General features: G+C 42.2%; 1 protein-coding gene across 3 annotated transcripts in view; it reads right to left on the reverse strand.

The window, feature by feature from the left end:
* The window catches only part of smyd3 (SET and MYND domain containing 3), a 221,917-nt gene that overhangs the window by 29,917 nt on the left and 179,409 nt on the right, over positions 1-12,591 (reverse strand). For 2 of the 3 annotated variants that reach the window (XM_029675110.2, XM_029675109.2), the window contains exons 9-10: positions 11,932-12,019; positions 10,606-10,789 (exon numbers count right to left, since the gene is read on the reverse strand). In XM_029675110.2, coding sequence (XP_029530970.2) covers positions 10,606-10,789; positions 11,932-12,019 — 272 coding nt within the window. Of the gene's footprint in view, positions 1-8,395; positions 9,274-10,605; positions 10,790-11,931; positions 12,020-12,591 lie in introns of those variants that run through there. The other variant, XM_029675111.2, reaches the window with a different exon arrangement.

Consider the following 12,591-nt stretch of genomic DNA (forward strand, 5'->3'; position numbering starts at 1 on the left):
ACCATTGGGTGCATGTACTCATGAAACTCGTTTGCTACAAAACCTTGCTAAAACATCGAGCATGGTTCCCCAACTGGCAGCCCGCGGGGAAGTGGTTTTATTTGACCACCCCCCTCCCAAGTTTTTTGAGCAATAAATAAATCAAAACACAATTGGGGGGGTGGAATTTTCATTGTTGGACATAAGACTGTAACAATATCAGGAAATCAGCTCCAAGTGATTTTACTTTAAGAAATCTGTTCCCAAGTATTCCCACGCATAATAAAGAGACACATGATCACATACAAATGTAAGCAATGTTTGAAATGATTATGTGTCAGTTAAACATTTTATCTGTTTGGGCTTCTTGCGGTCAATTTGCTGTCAACAAATTATTCGTAATATGTTCCGGTCCCCGGACCATCCGCTCAAAAAATAAATTGTCCTGAATCTAGTTGATGATACCTGTCTTACTATAGATATGGAGTTCTAGTCCGCTCATGCATTCTCATTTCGACGCCAAACCTACAGCTGGGATCCCATGTGGCTCAGTTTGTTGGTGCTTACAATGCCAGGGTTGTGGGTTCAATTCCCATGGGGAACCAGTATGAAAAAAGTACAAAAATGTATCCCATTCTACTGTCATGACGTTGGCCTGGGGGGTAGCTTTATGACAGTCATAAATACCTCTTCCCCCCATTTTTCCTCACTCTACCATACTGAGGTTATATTTGCAAAACCCTTGGTTAACATAGAGATTCTGGGAACATCAGTAGGTGGGGGGAAATGAACTATATTCTGGTAATCCGAACAATTTAACATATGTGGTGGTACTTAATGAATATGATGTCAGTTCGGTTGTCATCTGAGACATTCTCATCAATGATAAGATGACAAACTCTACAGTGGAGTTACAGAGTTATCGGATTCACATGGAATTGTTGTTCAATTTAAATGTTTGAATATGAAATTATTTGTGAGAGATGTGTGCTTTCATAAGATAGGGCTGCTCAATCAGTGGCCCGCCCTGTGAAGGGACATGGGCTATAAAACTTTTCAAACACGCCCTCCTCTCCCTTCCTATATAAGACCTTGACGACAATAGAACTTCCTGCTCCGGGGGTGTAGGACGACGGTCCTATGTCAGAATGGTTCAGATAATAACTACAGAACAAAGCCAAAATCAGGGTGAGCTTTGGAAGTGATACCTCCTAGCCGTTGAGTTAGCAACCGCAGCTGCAAACGCAGGTTAGGAAGGAACAGACAGAGTATCCCTTCTACCACACAATGCCGTTACTACAACGTATCCAATTGTCCACTAGAGACATTCTTCAAAGGACTCGGTTGGGCAACACGGCCTTCCATCTACCACCAACCTACCGAAGCATAGCTCAGAGTAAATATTTATTGCATTTTCCTTTTCCAAGTGGGCGGTAATTTAGACTGCATAAGATACTGTATTTACGATAGCACAGCTTCTTCCTTTGTTCCTCAGTCTTCCCGCTCTTTCACTCAAACCCAGCCCCTTTTCTTTTGTGTAACAAGCGGTCATATCTGTTCCGCCCGCTAGGGACGTTTTCCTTTATGACGTAAATCGTAATTAAGTTATGATTCATTGTGTGTATGTGTAATTCTGTGTGATTAGTTAGGTATTTAGTAAATAAATAATTAAACTTTTCTTTTGATTACTGTCACCTTTCTTTTTGTAGCTGCTGCTTTTTTGGAATGATACTCGTTCTTTACAGAAGGTTCATTCACGGTAATTGATTTTAAGGGCTTTTTTGACATGGGGTTAATTCTGTGTAGCTTACTTTTGCTGATTCAAATTGTTAGCCAGGGTTCTTGCAGAATTTACAACTTTCAGATGAGACAGAAGTAAGATGACGATTGATATTGACTGCTATTGATGTAAAATATTACTAGGTCTTTAAGACTTTATTCGGAAGATAACAGCTCTATAAATATTATTTTGTGGTGCCCGACTCTCTAGTTAATTACATTTACAGGATTAGCTCAATCAGGTGATATTAATTGCGGAGAAATATTTTATAGAATAGCATGTCATATCACTTAATCCGGCATAGCCAAAGACACGACACTACTATAGGTCACACTGGATAACATTGTCTGGTAAATGACTAAAATGTAAAAACAAATGGTGTGCGTGGCCATAGAGCTCTATTTTCACGTCATCCAACAACACTTAATGTAAAACGGCATTGGCACTTCAAATCAAATCTTTATTTGCCACATGCGCCGAACACAACAAGTGTAGACTTACTGTGAAACGCTTACTTACAATCCCTTAACCATCAGTGCAGTTCAAGAAGAAGAAAATATTTACCAAGTAGACTAAAATAAAAAGTCATAATAAAAGTAACACAATAAGAATAATGAGGCTACATACAGGGGGCACCGGTACCAAGTCAGTGTGCGGGAGTACAGGCTAGTTGAGGTAATCTGTACATGTAGGTGGGGGCGAAGTGACTATGCATAGTGGGTAACAAACAGCGAGTAGCAGCAGTGTACAAGTAGACTTGGCGCTCTGGCACCACTTGCCGTGCGATAGCAGAGAAAACAGTCTATAACTTGGGTGACTGGAGTCTCTGACAATTTTATGGGCTTTCCTGACACGGCCTATTATATAGGTCCTGGATGGCAGGAAGCTTGGCCCCAGTGAGTACATCACTACCCTCTGTAGCGCCTTACGATCAGATGCCGAGCAGTTGCCATACCAGGCGGTGATGCAACCGGTCAGGATGCTCTCGATGGTGCTTTGGTCAGATGACATGAAAATATAGTTTTTTGGCCACGCACACCAGTTGTGGGTTTCGCGTCGAAATGAGAATACATGAGTAGAAAATAAGTCCATACCTAATGTAAAATATGCTGGTGGATCTTTGATGTTATGGGGCTATTTTTTCCCCACTTGCTTCCAAGGATCGTGAAGGATTCTGTATGGAAGAATGGTCTAAGATCACTACCAATGTGTTCTCAAACTCATCAAACATTTTAGAAAGAGGCTCGTTGCTGTTACCTCACAAGGTGAGGTATTGAAAGTTATTGAAGACAGTGACGTCAATCATTTTGACCCATACTTTTTAGAAATAAAAAAATATTACTTGTTTAACTAAATATGTTTCTCAGAGCAATTGTATCAGTTAGTATAAAATAATTTACCAATTTTTTTGGAGCATACAATATCAGTGTTTGAATTATTTATTTTATACAGTAATTTTTGCTAAACTTTATCAAGGGTGTCAATAATTATGGACGTCACTGTATATGGTTCTTCTGTAGGATTCAAGTAATGAAATGGTATGTGGGTTTTAAGGTAAGGTACAATACTGTAGGTGTGACACTGTTCAGATAAAATAGTGTAAAAATAAATACAGTTGAAGTTGGAAGTTTACATACACGTAGGTCATTAAAACTAGTTTTTTAACCACTCCACAAATGTATTGTTAACAAACTATATCGTTTTGGAAAGTCGGTTAGGACATCTACTTTGTGCATGACACAAGTAATTTTTCCAACAATTGTTTACAGACAGATTATTTCACTCATAATTCACTGTATCACAATTCCAGTGGGTCAGAGGTTTACATACACTAAGTTGACTGCCTTTAAACAGCTTGGAAAATTCCAGAAAATGATGTCATGGCTTTAGAAGCTTCTGATAGGCTAATAGACATAATTTCAATCAATTGGAGGTGTACCTGTGGATGTATTTCAAGGCCTACCTTCAAAATCAGTGCCTCTTTGCTTGACATCATGGGACAATCAAAAATAAATCAGCCAAGACCTCAGAAAAAAATGTAGACCTCCACAAGTCTATTTCATCCTTGGGAGCAATTTCCAAATGCCTGAAGGTACCACGTTCATCTGTACAAACAATAGTACGCAAGTAGAAACACCATGGGACCATGCAGCTGTCAACAGCAAAGGAACTTGTGAAGATGCTGGAGGAAACAGGTACAAAAGTATCTATATCCACAGTAAAACAAGTCCTATATCAACATAACCTGAAAGGCCGCTCAGCAGGAAGCCACTGCTCCAAAACCGCCATAAAAAAGCCAGACTATGGAGGACTAGGATCGTACTTTTTGGAGAAATGTCCTCTGGTCTAATGAAACAAAAATAGAACTGTGTGGCCATAATGACCATCGTTATGTTTGGAGGAAAAAGGGGGAGGCTTGCAAGCCGAAGAACAGCATCCCAACCGTGAAGCACGGGGGTGGCAGCATCATGTTGCCTTGAAAGACATGAAGTAGCTTTTCAGACCTTTTGCTTTTCAGACCTTTTGTCTCAGATTTGGCTTCGTTTGTCATGCTTCAGGTAGCAAGAAGCACATCTAGTGCCTTGATGATCGACGGTAAATGAGTTGCCACTGGTCAGACCGCAGCAATACCCGCACTCCATCGTGTGACTGAAAGGCGGTTAAGACAGCAGCCAGGCTTTTCTTGTAAAGACGATTCACACAGCCAAAAAAGGTGGATACTTCTGGGTACGACTGAGCTGCATGTACACCCACAAGATTGAGAGTATGGGAGGTACAAGGTGAGTATGTGGATTATTTTTCCTGTATGTGTGCTTGAACTCCCTTCACTTCCCCTGACATATTTGCACCATTATCATAGCCTTGACCATGTCAGTCTGCTATGTCAATGACATGCCTTTCCAATTCACTTAAAATCCTTTCAGAAATTTCACTGCCTGTCTTTCTAGCAAAGTCTTTAAATTCAAGAAAACGTTCAATTATTTCCCATTCACCTGCTCCCTGAACTTTATCTCTGTGTACATATCCCACCAATAATACATTTTGCTCAGTAAGGGAAATGTCTGGAGTTGCATCACATACAACCGAGTAATAGATTGCATCTTCCCTTTCACAAAGTATTGTTTTCAAAAACCCTTTGACCACATATTCCTAAGAACTCGTTTTGGCTCTCAGGGCTGAGGTAATGAGTCAGTCGTGCTCCATTCTCCTTAATTTTAGTCTAGCTAGCTAACAAATATCACGCAAATATTGGGGAATACAGTTGTAATATCTAAATAATAGCTAATTTGTTAGCCATAGCTGGTAGTGGTAGCTCGTCATCATCATGTTAATAATTACTGCTCTGACCGAGCCAAGTGAGTCCATGGTAGGTAGCTAGCAAGCTATCAAGCTAGCTATATTGGCTAGCTAGGCTACTCAAATTTTTTTCCCTGAAAAAAACGTAGTGAGTCATTTTTTCCCAGAATATGTCTGTATCTGACTCTGTTTCCTTTCTTTCTTTTTCTGGAAACCCGATTTCGTTTTTTGAGGGGGACATAGTGGTTATCTCTCGTGAATTCTTAGGATACATGCCGGAGCAACTGTCAGATCAGGCGTATTTTTTTCCCTCCTCGTGGAGAATGGACCAAACCACATGCATTAATGGGCCCTTGACCATGACAGAACGTTCTAAGAGTGTCTGATAACCGTCCTTGGGGATATCCTGGAACAAACATCCAGAGGACCAATGAAAAAGCGTTGTACTGAATGTCCTATAAAGCATCCATGGGGACATCCCTGGGACAAACCGGGGAACCAGACAAAAACCTCCATGCGACCATGATACAACATCCTGACGACTTAGGCGACCATTTCGTGATGTTCCGGGGATGTCCTAAAGACACATTTTTTTCTTGCAGGGTATGTAGCCATGACAGAGTTGGAGTGAGTTTAAGCGGAAACACTCCACATCAGTAAGTGATTAAGAAGCACAGTTGCACAATACATTAGCTACTAGAGTACCACTACAGTTTATTATGCGTTGAGCATTAGGTAACATTGTCTGGCAGCGGCCACGTTATCTAAGGCTCAATTTATGAATAAACATTAGGAAGTGGAGGCAATGTTCCATTCACAGCCTTGAGCAGTAACAATGACGTTAGCAGCACAGAAGAGGCTACATGTACGGCACAGAAAACACACTGCTCGAAAATTATTCATTCAGCTTAATCACATGAAATGGTTTGCCCATTTTCTCCAGTAATCAAAGCCGATGAGCTTGAAAAACATAGATTTAATAGCAGAGACAATTACCCAAAATAATAGGGATTGACTTGAAAAGTATATATACTATATAGGGAATATGGTGCCATTTGGGATGCTGGGTAGGAATCAGTGACACGTTCAGGGGATGCCATGGTGACATTACCAGTGGGTGCCAAGGTTATTACTCCCAAGGTGTTGACATAGCAAAGATCCCAGGAGGATGTGGAGCTACCACAGAACAGATCAACATTCAGCTTAATCACATGAAATGTTTTGCCCATTTTCTCCAGTAATCAAAGTCTTGCTTGAAAAACATGTTATTTAATAGCAGAGACAATTACCCAAAATAATAGGGAATGATTCGTATTTTCTGGTAGGAAGTCTGAATTGCAAGGACTTCGCAGAATAAGAAGAATCCTGGCCCGGAGGGCATCGTGTTCTCCGGCTGAAGGAGAAATACGGAGAGCATCGTGTTCTCCGGCTGAAGGAGAAATACGGAGAGCATCGTTTTTCTCCGGCTGAAGGAGGAATACGGAGAGCATCGTGTTCTCGGGCTGAAGGAGGAATACGGAGAGCATCGTGTTCTCCGGCTGAAGGAGGAATACGGAGAGCATCGTGTTCTCCGGCTGAAGGAGGAATACGGAGAGCATCGTGTTCTCGGGCTGAAGGAGGAATACGGAGAGCATCGTGTTCTCCGGCTGAAGGAGGAATACGGAGAGCATCGTGTTCTCCGGCTGAAGGAGGAATACGGAGAGCATCGTGTTCTCCGGCTGAAGGAGGAATACGGAGAGCAGATGAGGAAGGCAACAACTTTGGCGGTGGAGGGAGTTTGATTTGATTTGAGCATGAAAAGGGAGGCGGAAATCACGATGCAAAAGGCCAAAGCCCGGCCAAAGACGAGGCCAGAAAGGCTGCAAAGGAGACGGAGAAGGCCAAGGCCAGAAAAGGACAACTGGAGGTTGAGGTGAAAGTGACGAAAACTGCACAACAAATCCTCTAAATTAATGAATAAGCGAATGAATTAATGCATGAATACGTGCATGAATTAATTCATGGATGAATGGACACTATTTTGGCGCCATGTCCATTTTATAGTATTTATCACATAGCAGAAGAAAAACTATTAAGTACCAAGCCTACACACCTAATTTCTTACAGTAGAACAGCATATACTTGATCAGCTTACAGAAGTCAACATAGGGGTCGACATACAAACTTTCTGTGTTACCATGCACTCTCTAAATATCCTGCAAATGCTATGTTTTCATTATCAAAAAGCCATGTAAATGTTTATCTCTAAAGGCTCTCCTTGGAGAAGGGGAAGAGGTCGAAAGGGCCTAACGGAAGGGAAATAACAAGGCCGAAGATGAGGAGGGAAAGGACAGCAGGTTAAGGTTAAGGTGAAGGTGAGGGAAACTGCACAACATACAGTATCCTCTATATTAATGAATGAATGAGGTGAATGAATTACACTAAATCAAAAAGGCTTTTTGACAGAAAACACAAACGTGACACGACACCAAAACCGTGTCCCTTTTGTCTCTACAGGCACTCTTTACACAAGGGGATGAGGCTGAAAGGGCTCTCTTTAAACTGTGGAAGAAGGTGAATAGCCATTTAGTCTGTCAACTTTTCCCAAATGTTCTACATTTGAACCGTTTGATGAATATTTCATTGTTTATTTGTATTTTTTTGTACACCATCGCCATCTATTTGTGCTGATTGATCTTTCTATAAATAATGGGCTCAATGTGTGACATCGGGATCAAAATGTCTAAATGGTTTGAAACTTTAAAAGATTTTCATGTAGTTCTACATGTGTACTTAAGAGGGAGAAAAATGAATCCTGTATATGCAAATTGACCTATAACTCCAGCTATACAACACCATTGGTCTAGGACTACACAGCATTTAAGCAGGGTTCATATAGACACTAGCAGGTCAAATTCATGGGCTTTCAGAGACTTTTTCAAGCACTTAATTGTAATATTCAAAGACCTCAATGTTATACTTAAGCAATAAGGCACGAGGGGGTGTGGTATATATGGACAACATACCACAAACCCCTGAGGTGCATTACTGTTATTATAAACTGGTAACCAACGTAATTAGAGCAGTAAAAATACATGTTTTGTCATACCCGTGGTATACGATCTGATATACCACGGCTGTCAGCCAATCAGCATTCAGGGCTCGAACCACCCAGTTTATAAAAGGTTATAATTTATGTATTAGGCTCTATAATTGTACATATAGGGCCTAATACAGAACCCCCCCTACCCCCAAAAAGCATGCAAAAAGTGTCAAAGAGAAAGTAGGCCATGAGCATTTTAAAAATAATGCAGATTAAGGCCTTGATATTCAATTGTTTTTATTATATTCTAAAATAAGTGAAAATATTGTGGACATTGCTTAACTAAATAGATTGGATACATTGTTCTGTAGCCTATGCGGCTGACGTAGGCACACGTAATAAAGCCATGAATAGTTGTAGCATTCATCTCACCATCGCTGTTTTTATCATAAGAAAGTGACCAAAAACCAGGTTCCTTTTTTAATGGAAGGAATTTGTATGGAAAGCCAAGGGGAAGTCAACATTAGATGTTGTCATCGCAAATAACCGCACATGGTTTTAACACAACATAGTAGCTAGCGCAACACCCTTCAATAGAAGTGGTGGGAAATGAACAGGAGGCCTCTGATCAAAAATGTAATCACTGAGAATTTTAAGGGAGCAGGTCGAACTTATAAATAAGCTATAATAATAACAATGACTTTTTAAGCACTTTTTAAGGAAATGTCTGATTTTCAAGGTCGGCCTATTCCAGTACTTGAATTTCTGAGCTCCAAATTCAAAGTTAATGTAGGCTACCTCAAAGCCCCTTGTGTTGTTTAAAATTGCAGTTGTAACATAGGATACAAAATGTATTTGTCAACATATGAAAACAAGGAACTCCTTACTGTAAAACGTTCTCTGCTAAATCTAACGAGGCCCTGCTGTAAATCAAGCAGACAACAACAGACGATCAACACCAGTTCGCTATAGGGATATTAGATCCAACGTGGATCCAGGTACAACGGTCTTCACTGGTAACGAATGAGACATTCTGGACATTCCTCGCAAACACATTTGTCCCCCAGCACTTTGGCTGTTGTTGCATTGCATGCGCCATCACAACAGCTGTTCGTCACTTGGCTGACATTCAGAAAATTCCTTCCTGGATCAGATGATGATGATGATGATGATGTATCCCGGCGTAGTTAAACAGCTGTATTATGCATAAATATTGAAGAGCCACGTTAATGACAGTATCCATTTAGGTTTGAAGTATCAAGGTAAGGTGACTCTTTCGGGTTAGAAGTATTTGATTTTTCAATCACATTTATTATTTGGGATTTGTGTGACCATGCAAACTGTTTTCAACCCATAACATTAGGAGACACTAAATGTTACAAAGTTACACTGCAGTTCTAAGATGTCTATACAAAAAACTGTCCGACAGCTAGATCCAGAATTCTTACAGGGTTGAAGTTCAATGTCAAATTGAACTGATTAATGCTTAATATATGATATAACGAACGCAGCCATAAATGCAAGGACGGAAAAGTTATGTTTTATGTCACACAATTTTGGACAAATCAGTCAAGACACCAACCACGATAAAGGGTTTTAAACATAGGTTTTAAATCAACTCGATAATTGTATTGACTATAGCTATGTTCCCGCCTTATATCTTAAGAATGTAATGACATTCAAAAATATATATTATTATCAATGACTTATCAACAGCTGTAACAAGTTGTCCAGTGTAGGAGATCCTCACGGGTACCCTAGTTTATAGAAAGACCCTTAATACTGTGTGTCATATGATCTGATCATTATGTTCAGGCTAAGTCACCGGTTGAGCAATGAAACGCCCATGGTCCTCAGAATTTGCCCCCCCCTGATGTGATATGTTAGAGATTTGGTCATAAGATGCCTAGCTGCCAAAATGCCCTGCATATTTTGTGACTCCCACCAACACAGAAACAAACCAGCCCTGCGTAGTGTTCCAAACTTGCCACACCAGTTGCCAAATAACAAAAGCACCGTCTGGCTTTTTATTTTTTTTACACATTTACCCGAGAGCATCCGTACAGTAAGTATGCTAACAAATGACACAAAGAAAGATAAATAAAAGCGTGTTATCTCTGAGCAATCCGAAAACAGGCTCTGACGAAGGCAAGGCATCTGAAGCCGAAACGCGAGCCTGTCTGTTTGGACCCGTGAAAACACAAAAATCTATGCAGACACAGAGCGCTCCCTTTTGGGATAGTCACATGTGGAAGTGTCCTGGGCTAAGGACAGCTTTTTTGGGATTATCAAGTGCGTCAGTCGATTGATTGATTCCCCTTTTTGTTCAAGCTGGGCTGAAGTGCGTTTAGGCTTTCATTGTATGAATTCCTCTGTGTGTTTAATGTCTGGTAGAGACTGAAACAGTGTAACCATGCAATACGGAGCAGTGTATCATGGGTCACTCGATGACATTGGCTACAACACACAGACTTACCACCTTTATTCACTTTACACAACATGTCATTTCTGACATTCACACACCCACCTGTAAGGCTCCAGGGTGATGGTACCATAGGCCAGTGCTCTGTCCCATTGGGCCAGGTTGATGCAGGCGTCCAGGGCTAAGTCAGTCACCCTGAGACGGTACACATTACCATCAGGGACTGCGGGGACAGCGCCACCCATTGGAGCCAGCAGAGAACTACACTCTTGTAAGAGCTCTTCCCAGTCTGGAGACGGAGTTAAGGGTACACCAGGAGGAGAGGGAGGAGAGGGAGAAAGAGAGAGAGGGAGGAGAGGGAGAAAGAGAGAGCGGGAGGAGAGGGAGAAAGAGAGAGTGGGAGGAAAGGGAGAAAGAGAGAGGGGGAGGAGAGGGAGAAAGAGAGAGCGGGAGGAGAGGGAGAAAGAGAGAGCGGGAGGAGAGGGAGAAAGAGAGAGCGGGAGGAGAGGGAGAAAGAGAGAGCAGGAGGATAGGGAGAAAGAGACAGCAGGAGGAGAGGGAGAAAGAGAGTGCGGGAGGAGAGGAAGAAAGAGAGGGAGGAGAGGGTGAAAGAGAGAGTGGGAGGAAAGTGAGAAAGAGAGAGCGGGAGGAAAGGGAGAAAGAGAGAGCGGGAGGAGAGGGAGAAAGAGAGAGCGGGAGGAAAGTGAGAAAGAGAGAGCGGGAGGAGAGGGAGAAAGAGAGAGCAGGAGGAGAGGGAGAAAGAGAGAGCGGGAGGAAAGTGAGAAAGAGAGAGCGGGAGGAGAGGGAGTAAGAGAGAGCGGGAGGAGAGGGAGAAAGAGAGAGCGGGAGGAGAGGGAGAAAGAGAGAGCGGGAGGAAAGGGAGAAAGAGAGAGCGGGAGGAGAGGGAGAAAGAGAGAGCGGGAGGAAAGGGAGAAAGAGAGAGCAGGAGGAGGGGGAGAAAGAGAGAGCGGGAGGAGAGGAAGAAAGAGAGAGCGGGAGGAAAGTGAGAAAGAGAGAACGGGAGGAGAGGGAGTAAGAGAGAGAGGGAGGAAAGGGAGAAAGAGAGAGCGGGAGGAGAAAGAGAGTGCGGGAGGAGTGGGAGAAAGAGAGCGGGAGGAGTGGGAGAAAGAGAGAGCGGGAGGAGAGGGAGAAAGAGAGAGCGGGAGGAGAGGGAGAAAGAGAGAGCGGGAGGAAAGGGAGAAAGAGAGAGCGGGAGGAGAGGGAGAAAGAGAGAGCGGGAGGAGAGGGAGAAAGATCACTAGAGTGACCGAGATAATTATGACTGGACTAAAATAGAGAGCATAAAATGGACAGATGAGATGTGGTGTGTGTGTGTACGCGTCTGTGTGTGTGCGCGAGCGCATATTTGTTTAATCATACATTTTAACATTGTGACATATTGGTCATGGGTGATTCTTGTGTAAAGGATACCACCATGTGTCTGTAGGTTCTCCAACCTGGGGATGGCTTCTCTCAGGGGGGTCCAGGCCTCCTCCTCCCCACACAGCATCATAGGGTCCTGGCCACGGAGAGAGGAAGAGAGAGGGTCAGGGACCATATAGTTACAGTACATGCTATTAGCATCATGAGACAGTTAGTGTTTGTATTTGTATTTATTAGGGATCCCCAGGGCAGCAGCTTGTCTTCCTGGGGTCCAAACACATTAAAACACTTACATTACATATAAAACAAAAGATAAAACAGTACATCATAAAACATTATTACACCACTACATCTCCACAATACAACACGTATAATACAACCATACAACAATATTACAATGTATGCGTGTGTCTGTACTTGTGTGTCTCTTCACAGTCCCCGCTGTTCCATAAGGTGTATTTCTACCTGTTTTTTCAATCTGATTCTACTGCTGCATCAGTTACCTGATGTGGAATATAGTTCCATGTAGTCATGGCTCTATGTAGTACTGTGCGCCTCCTATTCTGGACTTGGGGATTGTGAAGAGACCGCTGGTGGCATTTCTTGTGGGTTATGCATGGGTGTACAATGCTGTGGGTTATTAGTTTACACAGACAGCTCGTTACATACAGCTTGTCAACACTTACAAAAATAAGCAGTGATGACAAT

The sequence above is a fragment of the Oncorhynchus nerka genome, linkage group LG12, assembly GCF_034236695.1.
Source record: "Oncorhynchus nerka isolate Pitt River linkage group LG12, Oner_Uvic_2.0, whole genome shotgun sequence".
In the NCBI taxonomy this organism is placed as follows: Eukaryota; Metazoa; Chordata; class Actinopteri; order Salmoniformes; family Salmonidae; genus Oncorhynchus; species Oncorhynchus nerka.